Here is a 23,183-nt window from a genome sequence, read left to right on the forward strand (position 1 = left end):
CCGCGTATATTTCCGGCCAAATCCATTCATTTTCGGCCAATTTATTTTAGCTACGTTTCAATTTATTGCAATGGATTTGAGACGACAATGTTTCATTACCCGGCACGACATGCCACCTAAGCTTTACGGAGGTCCACCTCAGCATGGATTTGGCCGAAAATATACGCGGGACGGACATTGCAATAAATTGAAACGTAGCTAAAATTTTTGCTACAATTAAAAAGTTTGTCAAAAAACCAAATTTTGGGAAAAGGTCAGGTATTTTGATGCAATTAACCCAAATAGTTTTAGTATAATTTAACTACTTAAAAAATAAAATTAATGGTCAGTATCAATATATGACAGTGCATAACATTCAACAACTTAACACAAAGTTGACAAGAGAGGAATAAATAGCATTCATACACCATATTAACCAAATCCACCTACTTCAACTACATCGTTTTCGTCGGCACGAACATGAACACGAACACGACCACGACCACGACCACAGCTTTATTCAGTAACGTAGCAGAGCACACGAACCTCGTCCTCACATCCTTATCACAGTCGGGGAAGAATCGGGCTGCCCTACCGACGACGACTTGGACACGTCGGGCGCTGACGGCGCTTCCTCCAGGCAGCTCTTGGTGTCGTCGCTGTTCATTCCGACCGTCAGCTTCTCCACTTCCTCCTGTGTGTATATGTGGATCTTCGTCGCCACATCAATAAACTCGCTGCCATTCATTCACACATCAACATCACATCATTTCAAAGATCTCCGTCGCAAAATTTAAAAAGCAAAGCATAGCGACGCGAGGGACTTACTGCCAAGGGTCGTCGCCAACGACCATCATGTCGTTCTCGCTATCGGTGTACAGTATGCGCCATCCGTGGTTGGGATCGCGCAAGAGGCCTTCCATGTTGAACAGCATCTCGAGCTCAGTCAGCAGATCGTCGTAGCCGTTCAGTCGTGAAAGATCAACGGCTCTCCCCACCAAGCTACCTTGTTTGTGAACCTACGATACAAGCAGGAACGGTGATCGGGTGAAAAAACGAGTATATTGGTTAATCATCCGTCGCTACTCGACTTGCTCGAAAACGTACCTTTGTACAGCTCCTCTTGCTAGGACCCTGTAGGTTGATGGCGGCAGGATCCTCCGTCAGAGAGAAACCGAATATCTTGCAGCTCGGAACTTTCTCCGTCATGTTGTTATCGCTGTTCACATTTTTAAGAGCAGACGTTCTCTCCTGCGCCCTCGGTTCGTTTGTCAGATGTGGCATCCGACCTACATCGGCTTTGGTCCCACTCAGGATCGAAGTAGGGCTGAGAACACGATTTCCTGTCTGAAAATTTGAGAAGTTGGATAGCATGAGAGGGATTTGTCCTCCTCCTGTATGGATGCTCTTGCGTGGAATCGGCATGCTTCTAGAACCTTCTGAAGCCAGGGGATAGAAGCTGGGCGTCGTCGGCCTCTGATTGTGAATGCTGTAACCGTGTTGAGGTTTCGACCAAACACCGAGATCCGAGCTACTTCTCCCTGCTAGAGATTTGAATGAGCAAATTTCTTGACCTTGCAAGACCTTAGGAAACCAATTGGATTCCAGAAAGCCTGTGAAGTTGGCGGGCGCGTGGTTTCTCACAAACTCGCCGTAGTTAAACTTATCCATCCTGTTTGGCACAGGATTAGGTGCGGTAGGTTGCATACCGAAATCGAGCTGGCGGTTCACACAATCACCTCTATAGAAAGGTGAAACTAGACCTACATTTTCTTGACCTTGCAAGACCTTGGAGGATCTTATCGAATCCTCAAAGTCCAAAACAGCGCCCCCGCCTGCATAAAAAATGAGACACCTTGCAGTTTCAGACGAGGTCACGAGAGCAAGCAACGTAGAGAAGAACAATCAAATCGTATGGAAAGATATGCACCAGCAATTGGGCTGCCATGCGGGGTAACGTGCAGATTTGACCTCAGTTTCTTCATCCTAGGTGAGGACTGGATACTCAGAGGTGCATAGTTACCTGAGAAATCAATGTCCCACGGAGAAACTCGTTCTTGGTGGTTACTCATGATGTCCTCGTCCCAACGCACCTATAGCATTTGCCGGTAACAAGGATGTTAGTGAAGTTGCAAGAAATGATTGGATGAATGCAATCGCAACGACAACAGAATATTTTCTACCACTTTTATCTTTGCTATTAACACTATTGCATTGTATGCTTCGATTCCCTAGGGCTTGAACCTACTTCTAGTAGTGAATTTATAGATAAACTCTAAGGCGACAAATGAGCAGACAAAAATCGCAATTCCACCTGTTCACCTAAATCTAGCCAAAAAAGTTGCACATTATGGAATCAGAATAGGTAAACTGTCAAATAATCAACATCCAATAGAAGCTATGACTTGGGACCATGTGCCGTTTCGGTCATTTATAACGGTATATTATACTATACTATGAATGACAACGATAAACTAGACGTCCTAGAGAGCCTCAATGGCAGCAAAAATGCAAAATAACAGAAGGGTTGCCTGGTTATGAAGTTGTACTCTACCATCAGGCATCTCCATTTCGAGTTCTGCCATCTATAGGGATCAATGTCGCCGACTCCAGTCACCACCCCACTGAACCTGCAAAAACAAAACAAATACAATCAGTATGCATCGCGAAGGCAAAAGCATCCTGGTAAGAATCTGAAATTAATCGCGTGGGACCTTCTTTCAGGAGAATCATCAAAGTCGAATCTCATTCTGAATCTTGTCCCAACAGGTACCTGACTGGTGGCACACTTCACATATTTTTCAACGGGAATAATGAAATCAGCATGGCTCGCCCTGCAAAATAAAATAAAGTTCTAAGCAGACGTGCCACATAATAGTAGCGGCTAATAGTACAACATCATGTAATCTACATGTTTATTTTGCTGCGATTTCTTCCTCATCCAGTTAGAGCTCAATATTCTTTTCCCGCATTTGTACACTTTCCATCAAATTTTCGCTACATACATACTTAGTGCTTTTATTATAAGTGCAAGACAATGGTGAGATTCTAAGCCATGCTTGAATCAATCACATTTGTGAACTCATCTTCCTTCTTTCATGATAAAAGTTCTAGAGTTCTACTCCCTGCTATCTTTTAGGGACTCTAGATTTCCCCGTTGTATCATTAAAACACAGTTGATAGACTAAAATGTTGAATTTGGATTAGGAACTCAACAAATACTATAGCGACAAATCCAAATGTACTAGAAGCAGTCTTTTATGACCATCAAATGTACCTTTCGTTTCTCTATATGTGCTCTCAGTGCACTCGATTCTTACTGCATGTCTTCGTTGATTATTTCATCCATCATACTATTCATAATGTGAGGTTCATGATGTACATGTTTAATCATCACAAAGAAGACTTCCTATAGCGAACAAGCTATTACTCTATTATTCGCTGCTATATATTATGAGGCAATGCAAGATCTGTGTAACTCGGGCACATCTAGAGCTCCAATGAGCACTAGAACGATTCGGCTAAGTACGTTACAAGTAGAGGATTTCACGATGCAACCAAATCTACCAGATAACAAAGAGAGCATGTGCAACAGTACCTTGGGCTGTAGAAAACATGAAACGAGTTGTTGCTTGATATAGCATTTGCAACTGGAGAGAGGACATTGGGATAAGAACTCTGATTCTTAATGATCGAATCAGGCAAGCCATTCCTAGGTTGAGCAGCTCGTCTAATCCCCAACCGTAGTTCTCCAGCTTCTCCTCTGCAGCATAGGTAATAAACCTTATCAGTCTCTTTTTCTTGGCAAAAGATAATTATTTCTACAATTTACTTACTTCGATTAAAAGTCTCTTTAGATTTTATATAATTTGTTTCCAAGCATCAGTTTGACATGCATCTTGTATATGTATTGCTCAAATGCATAACTCAAGACGAAATGTACCTCAGAAAGAGAACAGCATCCCCCGAGACAAGGTTCTTCTGACTGACAAATATACTCCAACCAGTAGTGAGCAAATGCCGCCTTGGCTGGCCTGCAATGTCATAATCGAACACTCAGAATCTCCTACAAGAGAATGAGTGATACACGAACCTTATACCTCTATAAATGTGTCGGAACTTCCACTCCACTCCATGCAGGTCCTTGGCTATGAGTTCCTGGGAGGGCCTTTGCTCTTTATAATCCTACAACGAAACGTAATTCCTCAGCAAGACGAACTTTACTGGAGTTAATAGAGAATTCAAGTGCTATTCCGCATAAGAGACCAAACCAGAGGGGGGAAGCAGTCTTCAGCAGCCCTACGAGGAACAGAAAATCCACCATGGGTACTGGTATCCGAAGCAGTCAAAGTCTTGCAGAACATATGGGAAGTCGACTTTGCAGGCATAACACCATTCCCATCCTCGTCAACACCCGCATTTTCACTCTCTTTGCCGTCCAATTTCACCCCTGCCAGCTGCATCAGCACACAACTTTACAAAGACCAGAATTGGACATTCACAACCTTTCTCTAGCACCAATCCAAGGCCTTCCCCATCACTAATTCTATTCGAAAACGAAACATAAAACATAGAACAACAATAATCTATTTTAACTATCATAAAGACCCAATTCTTTCACTAATCAAGAAGCACCACCAATGAATTCCCAATTCTTTCACTAATCAAGAATTTCAAAAATCACACATCCAACTAAAAAACCAAAACATCTATCTGTAATTACCAACAGTACCTCTGGCAGAGGAAGCAGATTCAGTTGAGTGTAAACCTCATCATTCTCCTTGTTTGCCTGTTACAAAAACATTAACCAAAACTCAAAATTAGAAAAGGACCAAATCACAACAAAGCTATTTGTTGAAATCACACCCTACAACAAAACAAAACCAACAAGGCATTGGACACAAAACAAGAGCTCAACAAAGCACTTACAAGTAACCGAACATCGATAACCCGGCAAAAGATCTGTGGAGGAAGATCAAAAGTGGGCATATCCATGGGAGGAAAGGGTGAGGCAGAGGCAGCCTGCTCCATGTGGCCTTGAGGGAAATACACCACCACATTTCCTTTCTTGGGCAAGCTGGTGAGAGGTCCAGCACAAGCATGCCAGAGCTCCACATATATCGATGGTGGTGGAGCAGATTCTGAACAAGGGGAAGAACAAGAAGAAGAAGAAGATGATGAGTGAGAGGCAGCACTCGAAGAGGGCGGTAACGAAATTGAAGTTTGCAAACACCCATAATCACCACTACCACCTTCACATTCTCCTCCATTCACACATGCATTATTCTTCTCCACCTCACTCACTGCATCATTCAGATCAAATTCCATCAATTCCCAGATAAAAAAAAGTTCCCAACTTTCTGCTTTTCTTGAACCGAAACACTTGAGTCACTCTAGCATTACACAACCACAAAAACAAACGCAACTAATACGACAAAACAAAGGGGCAAAGAACATTGATCGAGAAATAGGCTGGAATTAGTAATCAAGAATGTCTCCAAAGGCTCAATGGAAAATTCCCACAAAATTGCCAGACGAATTATCCCAAAAAGAAGTCAATTTTGAGCAAGAAATCCATAAAGTCGACGCCTTTAGAGCAAGAAGGGCAAAGGGGTTTCACAAAACAGCAAACAGGAAAAGAAGTCATATTTTTTTGGCGAGGATAGGATAGCCTAGCAAGAGAGTTTGTAGTGTAAGAAAGCAGTAGGCTAATCTAAAAGATGAGAAGGAGAGAGAGAGAGGCATCAAATAATAACAAGAAATTCAAAGTATGATTCCTCCCCCATTTGCAGTTCTGAGAAGGGGGAGCAGCAGCAACAGACATAGACAATTGCTTGGCAAGCACAGAACCAAAAGCCAAAAGAAGCCAATGTAGTAGTGCCCCTTTTGGACTTAAGACTGTTTTTGTGTGTGTGTGTGTGTGTGAGAGAGAGCAAGAGAGAGAACTGTGTTAAGTGGAGGGGACAAGCTAAGACAGTACAGAAGAACCCACAGCCAAAGCCTAACCCCACTCCTTTCTTGGTTTGCTTTGCATTAGCTTTTGTGATTTTTCAGTGTGAAAAAAGAAAAAATTATCAACATTAAGATGTTTCTTTTTGTTGATTATCAAATTTTCTTTATCACTTTTAGCTTGAGGCCCCCTTCCTCCCGTCACCACCAGCACCAAAAAAAAGGAGGTTTTCCATTGAATGCAAACAAAGATGTCTTTACTCTTCCTAATAAAGAAACGATTTTTAATTCAAGAATTTGAAGACATGCCATCATAGTATGTGCCACTATCACCTCTGTCATTGAATTTTACTTTGACTAATAAATCCTTTGATGTTAAAAATAAATAAAATAAAAAAAAATTATTACCATCTCATCTTTATGCCACATTTTTTCGGTTTTCAGATTTTATGTTGCATTCTTTATTTCACCTTGCAGTTTATGAAAAATGCTTTCTTTTAGAACTTGTATTGTTAATTTTCTTAAATTTGGTCATTTTAATTATATTATCTCAACTTTTTTAGAGTATATTATCTCAATTTTATTTGCGCTATAATTGTATATTTTTGGTATTCGTTCATAATTGTGTTTTCGCCTATATCTCATCTTGTGTATAGTGTGGTCATCAATAGAAATATGAAAAGTCGAACATAATTAAATATACTGATTTTTAGGGTAAAAATTAATGTATTAAGAAAATACATTTAGGTGTACATTATGGAAAGTCCTAATTCTAGATGTTTACATCTGATCACTTAGCTCTAGCTAACCTAGCTAATCATAATTAAATGTTATTTTTATGCAACATTCCTCCTTTATGTCAGCAGAAATATTAGGGACTTAGAGACGTAATCGAATCGAGTTGAGTTAAATACTACTGTTATATTGAATTTTTTTTTTTTGAGAACCAAATGAGAAGATATCATTAATCAGAAGGATCAGAGCTTACATCAAACGGCAAGCTCACAGCATAAGCAAGAGTAGAAACAGAATTAAGAGCAAAAGAAGCAAGCCTATCAGCTATAGTATTTCCTTCGCGAGGTGTCCAGCTAAACTCACAGCGGATGAACGATCTCTTCATCGTGTAGATCTCACGTAGTGACATGCCCAGATATGAAAGATCTTCTTCTTCCCGTTTGAGAATCCAGTACAAGTATTGGCAATCCGTTTCAGCTATAATCTCCCCCATACCAAGGTCGCGGCAAAGACGGAGCCCTTCAACCATGGCCATCGCTTCTCCCTCCACCACCGTAAAGCCGTCTGAATGAAACCGAATCTGCAACCCACAATCGAACCTTCCGCCGAGGTCAGCACTGAACCAATACCAATTCCTACGCCTGCTTGAATTGCCACGTCCGAAGAGATTTTGAACTCTCGCTCATTCTCGCACAAAAGGGTGACAACAGCAGACTTTTGCGGAGAAGAGCAAACCGGGTGCGACCAAAGAGCCCGACTGGCAATCAGAAGGCATTCCTGGTGTGACAGCTCCTTTTGTTGGAAAACCAAGAGATTACGGGCATACCAAATTGACCAGCTAAGGGAAGCGACAAGAGCTTGAGCTTCCTTGGGAGGACCCCTGCAAAACTTCTCAAACCAGTCCACAATCGAACCATTATCCGATCAAATTTGAAATTTGATTATCGAATATTTCGAGTCTCACGAAATTAATCGAGTCTATATGAACTTTCTAAATTTATAGAGTTAATTAGATACTATTTAACTTAAATATTACGGATTATAATATATAAATTGCATCCAATAATAATTTATATTTTAAAATAAATTATTTAACAAGTTGAATACAACCAAACTCAAACTCAAGCTTATTTTGTTGTTTATTGAATTTTATTAGAAGATCTTGAGAAAAGAAAAGTTGGGCTAAGAATTACTTAGGCTTAATTTGTTACATCCCTATTCTTACATAAAATCATACCTATTTACAAATAAATTATAGATATAAGTTAGTGCACCCGGTATATTTCATCAACAAAATTTCGACCTCCACCCACTAATCTAGATTAGCCTTATCCATTTAATTATAATGCTCCTAATTTTTTTTTTGAAGAAGATAATGCTCCTAATTATTCACCATAATAATCATATCAACTTAAAGTAATGGAACAAATATTAAAATAATTATGTATTTGAACATACATGACCCATCCATTAATATTTACAAGGTGGAGCTCTAATTATGCCATTTCCATTGTCAATGGAAATGGCATTTCTCTTTTATCAGATTCAGGACCTACACATAAATTAGTAATATATTTTAAAAATCCATATTGATGGTAACTTAAATACTCTCCTATATTTATTTGTATATACTTTTTTTTGGAGAGGGTATATACTTGTTTTGATGTTACTTATTATCAATATACTTAGCTGAATAATTTTAATTAGTAAATAAATGAATAAAAAATATATACATAATAAGTAGTGTTAATTGTTAAAACAGAACCGTAACTTTTAATATTTGTAAGAAAGAGGACTATATGTTACGAAATTTGAAAATAAGGATTATAGCTTCTATTTTTCACATTTACACTCATATTTAACATATCAAAACGAGGACTATAGCTTTCATCATAACCCGAAAATATGAGTGTAAATATAAAAAATGAAAGTTATAGTCCTCATTTTCAAATTATGTGACATATAATCTCACTTTCAAATTGCGTGACATATAGTATGAGAAATAGTCTAGAAAAGTTTTGACATATAGTAGTATACAAATTATAATCTATATTTAATACTAAAAGTTTTGACATATAGTAGTATACAAATTAGAATCTATATTTAATAATTAATCAATTGATGTAATAATTTTTATTGGTCTACCCATGTCAGAAGATTTCTTTTCCAATGTACCTGTATAGATTTACCAAATGCCCATTATGTTATCTCAGAACACAAAAATCTCTACTATGGTACAATTATTAATATTCAAGTACATTATCCGATCAAGTTTTTTAGGGGTCGCAATCTAAATTATGGTACAAAAGGAAAACGATATGAATAATTAACTAATTTATTTTATTTATGTTTCGGTGTAAGTTGATTCTTCTTTGCCAAAAAATGTAAACTAAGACATAAGCAAAGAACTACTATAGTCATAGGAATATAATTGTACCCAACTAAGATGTACAATTTATTCACATTGGGAGTAAGGTTTTATTGTGTGTGTGTGTGTTTGTTAAACACAATCATCAACAAAAATTCCTCAATTATGACAATTTCATTCTAAAACCATCATTTCATTGGCATTTCACCACAAGTAACATCACAATATTTGCATTGTATGCAATTAAATTTTACTAGCATTTGCTCCCGTGTAATATATAATTTTTTTCATTGTTTCCATATTTGAAGTAGATATTAACTCAATTGTCATATAAAAAAATATAAATACAATAAAAAAATATAACTTTAATTTAATATAGAAAAAAATTAATAAAGAAGAATTCACAATGATAAAAATTGATATAATGAAAAAGCAAAAAGATAAGAAAATAAAATAAGTTAAAAGAAAAAAGGAAGAAAACGAAAATAAAAAAAAATGAATTTATTCAAAAAAAGGAGAGAGGAGATAATTTTTTTTAAGTTGTAATTTTTTAACAAATATAACTTCTACATTTGAAATTTAATAATTATGTAAAATATTTCAAATTAAAGCTCTTGTCGTGATTTTACTTTGATGATCATATCAATTATTTTTTTAATTAATCGAATTTCACAGTTTTGAAAATTAAATAGAACATAAAAATAAGAAGATAAAGAAAATGAAAAAATAATATACAAATAAATCTTTAATTTATTGTAATCATAAAATTATCATTGATTTCAAATTAAAAGTTATATTTTTAATAAATTATACTCCTACTATATTTTAACATTTGTGATACGCGGCGTAGATAACAACACTTCAATGTGAGTAAGTTTCTAATTTAACATCTATCTTTTTCATTGTGTGACACCAAAAATTTGTTGGCTCTGCTGCAATATTTGAGGCCTAATTTGTCAAAAATATATTGGCTCTTGATTTTCGTTTTCAAATCCAAACCGGCTCCCCTTTCTTATATCGGATAATTGCATTAGCAATTGAAATAATAATAATAATACTAATAATAATAATAATAATAATAATAATAATAATAATAATAATAATAATAATAATAATAATAATAATAATAATAACCAAATCTCGGCGTTGCTTTTCGACTTGTCAACAAAATACAATCATCAATATACATTTGAAAAAAAAAAATCAAATTACTCCCTTTGTCCCACGAAACATGACCTAGTTTTCCTTTTGGTTTATCTCACGAAGTTTGATCAGTTTTTAAAAATAGTAAAAAATTTATTCTTTATTCACTTTTTCACCTTTTCACCTATTATATTTAACACACAAAATACTAATTTCTTAATTCTCGTGTCGAAAAGAATTGGATCATGCTTCATGGGATCGGGGAGAGTATTTGGTGACAATCTTTAAACATAAAAATATGATCTATATTTCTTTGAATGTTGCCAACTCACCCATTTCACCGTCACAAACTCAAATCCATGCATTTCTTGTAACTTGACGTCTAATTATTGGGGATATAAATTTAGGTAAATAAATAAATGAATAGTAAATGGACACTGAATCAAAAGTTTGCTGCAGTTTCCGAATACGTAAGTATATATAGGAAGAGAGAGAGAGGGGAAGAAAGAGAGATGTCAAAGGAGAGTGGGACCCATCCTAAAATGTTTGGCAGCAAGTATAGTGGGAGTGCTCTGCTGTTATAGTTAGGGCTCGACGCCTTTATTCATACTCTCTCAAGTCTCATCAACTTCCTTGTCTCTTTCCCACCCCTATTCTCATCCCCCGCGCGTGCTCTACTCTCATTTCTTTTTCCACTCTTCAACAATTTCATTTTATTTGCTAAATAAATTATAAATAAATTTATTATTTATTAAAATACATTAAAAAATTGGAATATTTTAAGGTGTTGATTACTCACATTAAACTTAATTTTTTGACTGAATTCTATTGACGTAGGTTATGAAAAGATAGTGATAATACATTTGAACTTTGTAATATTCTTTTCAATTTTAGATATATATTTTCAATTATCAATAATATATAGTAGCTTAATCAATCCTTTTTTTTATCGGATAAAGTTATGTTAGATGTTAACAATTAGCTCCCCAAACACTCCAGGAATTCACCAAGCCCATCTTATCTCTCCAATCACCAAATTCGCTCTCAAGGGGGATCGAACCCGGGTCTCATCACTTAAGTGAGGACCCGGTGGTCAGGTGAACTAAGCCCCCTGGTTCAAAATATGACAATCGCATCTTCCCTAGACACATAGATTAGGCTCAAACCTATATCAGCTATGGGTCTAGGTGAGAGGTGCGAGTCGCTTAGGTTACAAATTTTGAAGAAATTCATTTTCAAAAAAACATTGTTTCATAAAAAAAATTCAATTATGGAATAAAATAAATGAATCAAAAATTATATTTTCATTTAAAGAAAAAGTAGATAGTTTTATTAAATAGTGAAATCATGAATAATAATAATAATAATAATATATTATTATTATTATTATTATTATATATTACTATCTTAATCCAATCACTCGTTTTTACATGATTTCGGACTTGCTTTTATTTAAAATAAAAATCTATCAATCATTTTATTAGACTCGTATCAAATTAAAATAGTATATTAGTATGATACTATATTACTATCTCCATCCAATCACTCTTTTTACATGATTTCAGACTTACTTTTATTTAAAATAAAAATCTATCAATTATTTTATTAGACTCGTATCAAATTAAAATAGTATACTCTTCTTAGTAGACGAATGTAGTACTCCCTCCGTCCCAAACGAAATGACCTATTTCTTTTTGACACGTAGATTAAGAAATGTGTATAAAGTAGATAAAGTGGGTTGGTGAAAATTATTTAAATATTAAGTGTAGAGAGAGTGTTTTGTCAAAAAAGAAAACAGGACATTTTGTTTGGAATAGCCAAAAAAAGAAAATAGGACATTTTGTTTGGGACGGAGAGAGTAGTATTTTTTTTCAAGTTGTTTCAATTCGAAGAAATCTATATAAATTCAAGGTAATTAAAATAGTACTAGTATAGAAATACAATAGAGTATGTGAGGCGCGTGGGAGGAGCATCAGAAGCGAAAAGGAAAAGTGGTGAATCAGGTTGGCCTGCGGCTTTGGCGCTGCTGGATGGGGCCCACACCTGCATATTTCTCTCTCTATTTTACCCTAACAATACGCACATTGCTTAGGAATCGCCGAGTTAAAATGGGCTTGGACTCCCCACAATTTACGGATATGCCACTCAGCTCTAAACCCCCACCTTTCACGCTCGCCTTCACCATTCACTGACCACCGGCGCCACCAATCATGCGAATTTACCTCTTTACCCCTACATCACCACGTCATCCCCATTACTAAATACCAAACGCGCCCTACATTCATACCTTTGCAACGCCCATGTATTTTGTATACTCACCGCGTCTCGCGAAGATTGAGCAATTTCTTTTCGACATAAGTGTAAAGAAGTTAGTATTTTATGTGTTAAGTGTGGTAGTGAAAAATAGAATAAAGAGAATTTTTTTTGCCATATAAAAAAAATGCTCAAATTTCGCTAGACAACCCGAAAATAAATACTGCTCAAGCTTCGCGGGACGGAGGGAGTAATAATTTATACTTCCTCCATACTTGTAAAAGATATCCATTTATAAATAACACGGATTTTAATAAGTAGTTGAATGTGTTATGAGTGAAGTAAGAGTCTCACTTTATTGTGAGTGAAAAATTTGCTAAAAATAGACTGGATACATTTTATGAAGACAGACGAAAATGACAAATTAGATACATTTTATGAGAACGAAGAGTTTATTTTATACGATAATAATGTTTTTTTTTGTTTGCTTGACGTATAAATTAATTATCAATGAAAGAACTATAAAATGGAGGGAGTACGATAATCAATTAAATTTATTGAGCAATCTTGATTAAAAAAAATTAATTAATTAGAGAATTGTGAGTGTCTTTTGAGTGAAAAATGTTGTTCTTGTAAATTTGTGTGCATTGACCTAGCGATAGAGTGATTAATGCGTGGAACCTTTGGTCTTATGTTTGAATCCAATGTGAGATAATCTATAAATTTAATTGTTAATATTTCATAGAAAAAACAAAAAATACAAGTAATGTTTACCATTCATATTAATGTATCATATTTTTATATGATAATTATTTGTTTTCATAAAAATACAACCATATAAAAAATTCAACACAACAAGCACAATTACATATTACAAAGTCACTAATAATAATTATGAAGTTATCAATTGTTAGCAACTTATTATTAACATATTAGTTATTATATCATATTCTATAATTTAATACGATACACATCACAACACGATTTTTTTATTTTTTTTTGTCTTTATAGTTTATCATGTAAGTATGACAAAACACAATAAGCCTAAAACTTTACCACATTGTTTATATACAATGTTGTGCCAACAATCACCGACCCTAAGCATAAGTAAGCCTTTCATTCTATATTTAAAACATCAATTGTTTACTTGATATATTTCATATTGATTGTCTCATCTACCTCTATCTAATTCTTCAAACCGAACAACCCCTCTACCTCTATTTCATTCTCTAGTCTTTATTCGGTTCAGCCATACGAAACACCTACTAAATTATATATGAATCACTCCGATACGAAAAAAATGTTTGATTCAAATTTTACCACTTCTTTCCCAATTTCAAATATTAATTATTTTAATTATAATGATTTACGGTATGTTTTCTTCAATTGTAAATTTACCATAAAAAAAATAAGGGATACAAAAAATTATCAATTTAAATCCCTCATTTTTCACAAAATGAGAATTTCATCAATTCTCATTCCTCATTTTTTACTTCAAGGGAAAATGGTAAATATCATGAAAATCCCTGAAGTATACTCACTTTATCAAAAATACCCTGAAACTTTCAAAATGTTCTCTAAACCCTCAAACTATCAGGTTTTTATCAAATATATCCTGCATCTATTTTTCGGTCACTAAAAACGTGATGTAGCTCGTCAGATGCCACAATGTAATTTATATTCTATTTTTTAAAAATGCAATGGCAAAAACGTCGTCGTTTCGTACCATATCATTTTAAAAAACCACACTGAAATTTAAAATTCACTCCTATCGTGTTTGAAATTCACGCTAATAACCTAGAATCAAGGATAAACACGATAGAATATGGTACGAAACGAATTCATTTTTTTCATGTCATTTAAAAAAATAGAATATAAATTACATTGTGGCATCCGGCGAGCCACATTATGGTAACCGCAAAGTAGATGCGGGATATATTTGATAAAAACTTGATAGTTTGAGGGTTTAGAGAACATTTCGAAAGTTTCAGGGTATTTTTGATAAATTGAGTATAATTTAGGGGTTTTCATGATATTTACCCAAGGAAAAATATTGTTATGATACAAAAAAATAAAGGAATTATATTATCCTTTCTTAGAGTGATGATGAGAAAATAAGGAAAAAGAAAAGTGGAAATAAAAAGAATATCTTTTATTTTTTTTAATAATAAATTTATTACTAAAAAGTAACATGATCTTAAAATAAAAGCGAATAGGATGGATTCATGTAGTAAACGAATTATTATCAATTTACCAAAAATAATTGGGTTATTAGCATCAAAATACATTAATTTTAGGGGTGATTTGGTTTTGCACATAAATTTTTAATTGAAGGGAGTCTAAAAATATATGAACTTTAAAATTTTATCACAAATTTAATTTTATCTCAAATTAAAGCCGACGTGTACTCATCGAACATTTTAAAAAATAACATCTCTAAAAGATATCGTATAAGACATCTATAAACCTGAAAATCGTAGGGTTTTTTTTGTCTCATTTCAAAGATATCATATAAGACATTTATAAACCTAAAAAAGTGAATTTGTGATAAAAATTACTACAATATTAAAATTCATGTATTTTTTGACTTATTTCAAAATTTCTTTTAAATTATCCTAAAAATTGATGTATTTAAACACTAATAACTCAAAAGAATTTAATAAATTAGTATTTTAAAAAGAAGAAGTAGAACGAACGTACCTTTATTATTTGAACTTTCTTTTATACATGAACGCACGTACGTTTGAAGAATTAAAGTAGATTGTGAGACCTCAAACTTTGTGGTCCAATGATATCACATACTACCCCCCCACCCCCACCCCACCCCACCCCACCCCCCCAAAAAAAGTACATCAAACTTCATAAAGATACATATGGAGTGAGCCTTAATTCGTATTTATATCTTATTTTTAGTTTGATATCAGGTATTTTTTTTTTTTGAGATATTGATTTCAGTTGTTTTAATTTGTTGGTGTTGTTTAATAATAAATAAATTTTATATAAAATACTAGCACTTATTCAATATGTAAAATCAAAAATATAGATAGAAACATTGATGTCCCAACTTTAATTTTAATTAAAAAATATCCTACTATACAAAATGTCAAGTCATCTTGCCGATTCTTAGGTGAAACGTTTTAATGGGTGAGGTGTAAAAAAAATCCATCTCATTAATTTGTTGTCGAACTTCATATATATAACATGATTTTTTTTTTTTTAAATGTTGAAAGTTGACAGATTTTTAAATATAAAGCAAGAATTAAGGAACAAAATGCAATTAATCATAAAATTAGATGGGCCGAAAAAAATCATATATAAATGACTATAATGATAGAATATGAGATCACAAGCCCATACATCATAGCAAAGCTAAGTGTCATGATTATTTCGACTCCTCCTAAAACATCTTATAATAGCGATTTTTAAATCGAGGTTGAAAATTGTTAATAAAAAAATATACATATAAAAAAATAAAAAATAAAAACTCTTATTACCTTTAAAATTTTGTTGGTATATCCAAAGCTTCAATATTTAAGTCAGCGACATAACTATACGATAACTAATTATTAAAAGGGTTAATAGCCGGAAAATACACGAACTATTTTGAGATTTGCATATTGCACATGACCTTCAAAATTAGCCCCAAAATACATGACTTTTCAATTTAATCGCAATTTGCACCCGGCGAAAGTTCCGGCCACTCTTATGTTTGACCGGCAATGACGTGGAAAAAATTTTAAACTACGTGGCATTACACTTGGCATTTTTTACACAGTGGAATGCCACGCGTTCAAAACGACGTCGTTTTGATAGGGAAAAAAATAAATAAAAAAATAAAGAAAAATGTCTTCTTCTTCAATCTCCTGCCCCGCCGCCGTTCATCCCCGCCGCTGTGACTTCCTCTCCCGTCCACCGAGCTTCCGAGGCCATCGAAGCAGCCCAGCCGTTGCGACTTCCTCTCCCGACCACCGAGCATCCGAGGCCATCGAAGCAGCCCAGCCGCTGCGACCTTCTTCCCAAATTTAGTGGACCAGCCGGCCGTCACCTTCTTCCCCAAATTCCACCGGCCGCCAGAAATCAGAAGCTCCTCCTCCAATTCCACCGGTCACCACCACCATCAGAAGCTTCCCTAAACTCCCTTCGTCTCATCTCAGAGACGCCGCCGGAGCCACCACCATTTTCCCCCAAATCTGCAAAATCAAGCTCAGAAATCCACCGCACCACCGCGCCACCCAAAATCAAGCTCAGAAATCCACCGCCTTCGAGGAAGAGAGTAGAGAGAGAGAGGCGGTGGAAGGCAGAGTACATACAGAGAATCCGCCTACCTCCCCGGCTTCTCCTCCGCCGCCAACAGACCGACGATGCCGCCCTTCGTCTCTCATTCTGACTCAAAATACGAAAACCCCCAAAAATTCTTCCAATTTCAGAACCCTTCTCCTTAAATCCCTAAATCTCTCTGAAATCCCCTCTCCTTCTGTCACACGTCAATAGCCAACGGCTGCCGCCGTTTCACCCTCGATTCACGGCGAGAATCGCCGCCCTACTCTCAACCGGTGACAATAGCAGGGTGTCGAGATTTGGTGGCTGAGGATTTGGTGCGTTGTGTGTGTGAGTTCTCATGTGTCAGTGTGTGTGCTTGGTCTGTGTGTGAGAGACGAGAGAGAGGGAAGTCGGGAGAGGTTAGGCCGGCTGGCTGCTCGCCGGAGCAGAGGAGAGAGGGGGCGCGGCGGGAGAGAAATGGGCCAGAGAGAGAGAGAGAGTCAGGGGGAGGGGCGCCGGATTTCATGTTTTTTTTGTTTTTATTTTTATTTTTTTATTTAAAAAAACTTGACAAAAACGACGTCGTTTTACTTGGTCGCCGGTGCGTCCACGTCAACAAAATCCGATGGCCACGTCACCACCGATCAAAGTGTTAGTCAACGCGGGTGCAAATTGCGATTAAATTGAAAAGTCATGTATTCTGGGGCTAATTTTGAAGGTCATGTGCAATATGCAAATCTCAAAATAGTTGGTGTATTTTTCGGCTATTAACCCTTATTAAAATGAAAATTGTTAGGTATGTAGTTATTGATGCTTTTAATCGAGGATGCAAGGTATAGTATTATTGAGTGTTAAATGAACTTTGCGATGGTCTATTCGATTAAGAAAATATTAGTTTAACATCACAAATCGTATAATTTAGTGATATTTCTCAGGTTAAATATCACTTTAAACTCCAAACTATTTTCGCACTATCAATTATATCCTGAACTATTAAAAATAATTTTTTAAACCTTGAACTATCAATTTTGTATCAATTGTACCCTTTATCCATTTTTCATTCATTGAATTTTTAATGAGTAATGCATATAATCACGTCGTTTTATATAATATAGGTCGAAAAATGAATGATTCTAAATACATTGTGGTATCCGGTGAGCCGCGTCAAATTTTTGAAGCTAAAAAAATGAACGAATGATACAATTGATACAAAATTGATATTTCAAGGTTTAAAAAATTATTTTTAATAGTTCAGGATATAATTGATAGTGTGAAAATAGTTTGGGGTTTAAAGTGATTTTTACCATATTTTTCTCACTTTTAATTTTAATTAATCGGGATGTGATCTCCAAATTTTCTTTTTGTAACTCAAATAATTAAACATGAACGAGTGCCAAATGAAGTGATTTAGGTCACATAACTAATAGGTTGAAATATTATGCGCATCAATAGATGACAATTATAGGTATAATTCAGTTATTAATTACTATTCATTAATTGAGTTGGATCGATAATAAATCAACTCGTTTCAATTATCTCGATTGAATGAGCTTATTAAATTTAATTAGTAGACATAGTCACATAAGTCCACTAGCAATGAACAATTATAGGCGTAATTCACTTATTAGTTATATTCATTAAAATATATGAAAGGAGGATGGATTATGGAAATATTTTACATTGATGAAATACTTTATTAATTAATTAGACGAGAATATGCAATAAAACCTCTTTAAAATAATATTGCGTTAATTAGCTAGTAAACTCTATAGATTAATAAATTTCTTCCGCAATAGGCCGTTTTAAAAAATTACTCCTTTTGCTCCAATAAAGTTGAAGCATTTCTTTTCGGCACGAAATTTAAGGAGCTAGTGTTTAGTTAAGTCACATGGAGATTGGTTCTTTTGTTGTGACGTAATAAACAAATCAATTCGCGATACCATCTATCAAGACACATTTCACAGTTTATCTCATTAACATATTTTTAAGATGGGGTAATCTCATAATAAATTTAAAGACATAAATTTAATCAGCTATATCAAATATTCACAGGAGTAAATGTTTATTAGTAAGATGTATTATAGTGTAAAGTATATGAGTTCATATATATTATATTAAAAAATTATTATTAAAAAAAGACTTACGAAATTAAATGTGATAATTAAAAAAATACTACAATTCAAGTCAAACGAGATGTATTTAGATTATAATTTTAAGATGGGCAATTTTTTAACCTGGTTGAGCATAGGGATGACAATCGGGTACGACGGGTACGGATAGTGACTATCCTTGCCCATACCCACGAACTAAATGAATAGCGGTTTTTAATCACGAAACTATCTATGGATATCAAATGGTATCCAAACTCGCCACCCACGGATACCCGTTGCCCGTCGGGTATCCGCGAACCCGTTACCCGTCGGATATCCGCCACCCGACCCGCCACCCGCTATCCGTCGGATATCCGCTACCCATTATCCATTGGATACCCACGAAATAAAATTTAATTATAAATTTATAACAAATGTAACGGGTAATTGACGAGTATTTCACGGGTAATTGGTGGGTATTTTCGCGGGTATGGATAGTAAGTATTCAAACTCATACCCACGAATTAAATGGATAGTGAATTGCAATCACGAAACTATCCGTGGATATCAAATATCTCTCAAACTCACTTTAATAGGTTCGGATTTTCGCGAGTATCTATTGTCCGCGAGTAAATTGTCATCCCCGCTTGATTAGCGGTTGTTATGTGCGCAAGTGGAATATAAACCAAACATGTACTAACATATACGTATGATATGTCACACCCATCATTTTGTCCATCTCCATAATTATACAGCTACTGCTGCACTCACTTTATTAAAGTCGCAATCTCTCACTCACACATATTAAGAGAGAGAAAGGGAAAGATGAGAGTCGAGAGAGATGATATTTGAAAAAAAAAAAAAAAAAAACTTCGAGAGTCATGCACACAACTGGGGGCAAATCCAGAATTTAACGTTAGGGGTTGAATTTATTGAATGATGACGTTTGAAAATATATGCACGGAGTTCGAGGGTGAGACCCCCCGAAATAAACTTTTTTAAGCATTCCGTACAATTTATTTTCATGTACTCCCTTGGTCACATTTCAAACGTCTTTTTTTTAAGCGCGATCATTTAGAAAAATATTAATTAGATTATTAAGTGGTGTGGTATAGAATTGAAAAGGTGATGTGGGCTCCAAAAATTCTCACTTTTTTAGACAAATTATTTCCGTAAAGGAAAATAAGACATTTGAAGTGAGACAACTCAAAAAGGAAAACACAAGACATTTGAAGTGGGCGAAGAGAGTATTTTTTTTAACAGTCACTTGATATCATAAATAGTTGTTCACAATTCAATTAATTCAACACCAAGTACATCGAAAGCATACAAATACACGTTTTTATGCATTTTCTAAAAAAACTGTTCGATCTTCTAAACAAATAAACTACTCCCTCCGTCCCATTGCAAATGCCCAATTACTTTCTGGCACAGAGATTAAGAAATGCGTAGAAAGCAGATAAAGTTAGTTGGTGAAAATTATTTAAATATTAGGTACAAAGAGAGATAATATATTGCCAAAAAATGAATAGGACATTTGTTATGATATATCCCACTATGGAAACCGAAACATCTGTAATGAGACGGAGGAAGTCATTTTCATTATTAATAATTTATAATTTTACTTTAACTTGAGGATTGACTCAAATTCAATATTAAAAAATAATTAAAAACAGAAAAATAGGATAAAAATTAACAAATCAATGTAAAATGTTAAGCAATTAACATGGATATTTAGTTATTCAAACAATTTATTCTACTATTTTTTCTTATACTTATTATTTATATACATAGATATATACTCGTATAAAATAATTTTTTTGAATTAAAAAATAAAAATACAAATGGGAAGGGGGCTTCAGCCCCAACTGTGTGACTGTGTGTTTTTTATTTTGCTTGGGTTGGGTTTGGGTTAGTGTGTGTGTGTGTTTTATCTGCTTTAATCGAACCATGTTTGTCGGGGGAGTGGTGGGGCCCCTACCGGCGCCCGCATTCATCGTACCCTATCTATATGTATCACCTGTCGTTTTCTGTCTCGTCGTCGCAACTATAAATCCCACAACATAACCATATTCTTCTATTTTCATTACACTTAGTTAACTTAACTAGTAATTAATATTACACCCTGCAATACTATATGCATTATCAAACGTTTATAAACATTCTTTAGAGTTTATAACTAAAGGGCTACACTACAAAAATGCGCTCATACATAGATGACGGTTTTTAGCCGTGATTTATGCCGTCCGAAAACAGTGAAGTACAGTGGTGTCATATATAGATTTTAGTATAGATGGCAGTTAATAATCGTCATGTATATTTATGGTTATATATGTATACTTGACGGTTTGAAACCGTAAAGTATTATATGATGAGACACTCTCCCGTACAATCGATTTTTGAATGACACTACTTCAACATACAAATGATACTTGAAGATCTTCAAGTGTCATTTTCCGAATGAAGTAGTGTCATTCTGAAAACCAGTTGCACGGGAGTATTTGTGTTATATGATACATGCATGACACTTATAATATTTTTCTTGACGTTTTTTTACCGCCGCGTATAATAGAATCTCATTTGTAAAAGGTCTTAGGTTCAATCTCATCTGCGTGCGATGTAGTTTTTTCCACTTTTACGTGAGTAGTGGTTCCGCCTGCTTATTTTGTCCACCCGTATGTGTGCGATTATTTTCCCATTTTGATGTGGTGTAGAGGTCTCACACAATGCAGGCCGAAACCCGTGGGCCGACCCGAATAACCCGATAAAATTAGAGGGTTAGGGTTGAAAAATCGCGACCCGAAAAAACCTCCAGCCCGATTAGCCCGCACCCGACTAATCCGGAACCCGATAGGGCTAGCCCGAAAATCCGGTGGGCTGACGGAATTGTGACTGATGCATCCAGTTACAACTTCTGCTATGTTTAGATCTATGATATTTGCTTAAATATATATATGTAGCCTCATTAAAAAAAGTGAAATTAATTAGTTAGAATATATACTATGTGTGTGTGTGTGCAATCACATTAAAAAAAGTGAAATTAATTACGGATTTTTTTGTAGAAATTGATTATTAGTATTTCATTAGTTAGAAATTAATTATTAGTATCTCATTTTAAAGTGATACCAATTTTTTTTTTTTTTTTTTTTTTTCTGTCAATGAGACGTGCATGGCAAATCCACTAATTATTCAGTAATAATCCAGATTGATTCTAGTGCATTGATACATGTTAAATTTTACTATCTCATTTTAATAATTTTTTTATGTAATCTTGAATATCTTATATTTTTGCATTTCATGCTTTGCTATATAATTTATATCTTTAATATATATATATATATATATATATATATATATATATATGTATATTTTATACATTATACATTAGATCATTAGGAATAATAAAATACAAATGATAATTTTATTTTTACGCCTTTAACCTGATTAGCCCGATGAGCTAGCCCAAAACCCGAAAGTTTAGGGTTAGGGTTGAAGATTTACAACCCGAAAAAATCTCCAATTCGATTAGCCCGCACCCGACTAACTCGGAACCCGATAGGGCTAGCCCGAAAGCCCGGTGGGCTGGCCCGATTGACATCCCTACATGCTTATGAATTACTTATTTAATTATATTTAGATACATCTTGTAATTTTAATTTAGAAAATATATACGAACTTTGTACAAAGTGAATGTTTGCTTATATTAATAGTATCAAAACCTTAAGTTAATGTTAGATCATGAAATTGTAGTCTATTTGGAAATCTCTTTGAAGTTTACTTGGTTTCATTAACTCAAAATTTTAAATTCTTATTTTCTTTATCATTTGAACTTTAATGGGGAAAAAATGTGTATTGTGATGGTGATCCAATATCTTGAACCATCTAATCAAGTCAAAAGTGGTATCACAACATCTATTTATTGGCTGTAATCTAAGCACAACAAATATTATTCTCTTCTGAGCAACTTTTTTACTCAAAAAGAGAACATTTTTTTTAGATCAAAAAAAAAAAAAAAACAGAACATTTTGATACTTTCTTTATATATATATTGTTTGGGGTCCGAGCTTTATTATTGAGTAACTCAATCAATAAAGCAGAAGACATCATGTGTGTATTTAATTTGTTGAAATCTATGTAAAAAAAAAACAGATAAACTTTTTGCTAAAATTCTTAATTAATTTTGTTTCCCACTTGTTGGTTCCTGTTTTTAGACAAATTGATACCCTTAGCATTACGTTACCAGCAAGTTGGTAGATTTAGCTATTCGTATGGAAATTCTCTATTTAAAATACAATTTTGTTTAAATTTTTTGAATTAATGCTCCTTAGATGCATATTTAATAGAAGAAACATATTGAACTTTTTATAAAAATGTATTTTATTCCTAAAGAAAATGTATTTCATGAT

General features: G+C 34.4%; 1 protein-coding gene across 6 annotated transcripts; it reads right to left on the reverse strand.

Moving 5' to 3' along the window:
• Positions 1-279: 279 nt before the first annotated feature.
• Positions 280-6,173, reverse strand: LOC131000042 (auxin response factor 4-like). 6 transcript variants are annotated; one of them, XM_057925790.1, is made up of 14 exons: positions 5,926-6,173; positions 5,232-5,282; positions 4,909-5,120; positions 4,712-4,768; positions 4,251-4,436; positions 4,080-4,164; positions 3,923-4,013; positions 3,578-3,742; positions 2,694-2,813; positions 2,534-2,609; positions 1,910-2,072; positions 1,087-1,814; positions 808-998; positions 280-716 (listed from the first exon to the last, which is right to left on the reverse strand). In XM_057925790.1, coding segments are annotated over exons 1-14 (2,310 nt in total). In that variant the 5' UTR covers positions 5,927-6,173; the 3' UTR covers positions 280-532. The 6 variants fall into 6 exon arrangements, with proteins under 6 accessions (XP_057781773.1, XP_057781775.1, XP_057781772.1 ...); XM_057925792.1 differs by having other exon boundaries at positions 2,003-2,072; positions 5,926-6,117; XM_057925789.1 differs by having other exon boundaries at positions 5,232-6,164.
• Between the last annotated feature and the right edge of the window lie 17,010 nt (positions 6,174-23,183).

This window comes from Salvia miltiorrhiza, chromosome 8 (genome assembly GCF_028751815.1).
Source record: "Salvia miltiorrhiza cultivar Shanhuang (shh) chromosome 8, IMPLAD_Smil_shh, whole genome shotgun sequence".
Classification (NCBI taxonomy): domain Eukaryota; kingdom Viridiplantae; phylum Streptophyta; class Magnoliopsida; order Lamiales; family Lamiaceae; genus Salvia; species Salvia miltiorrhiza.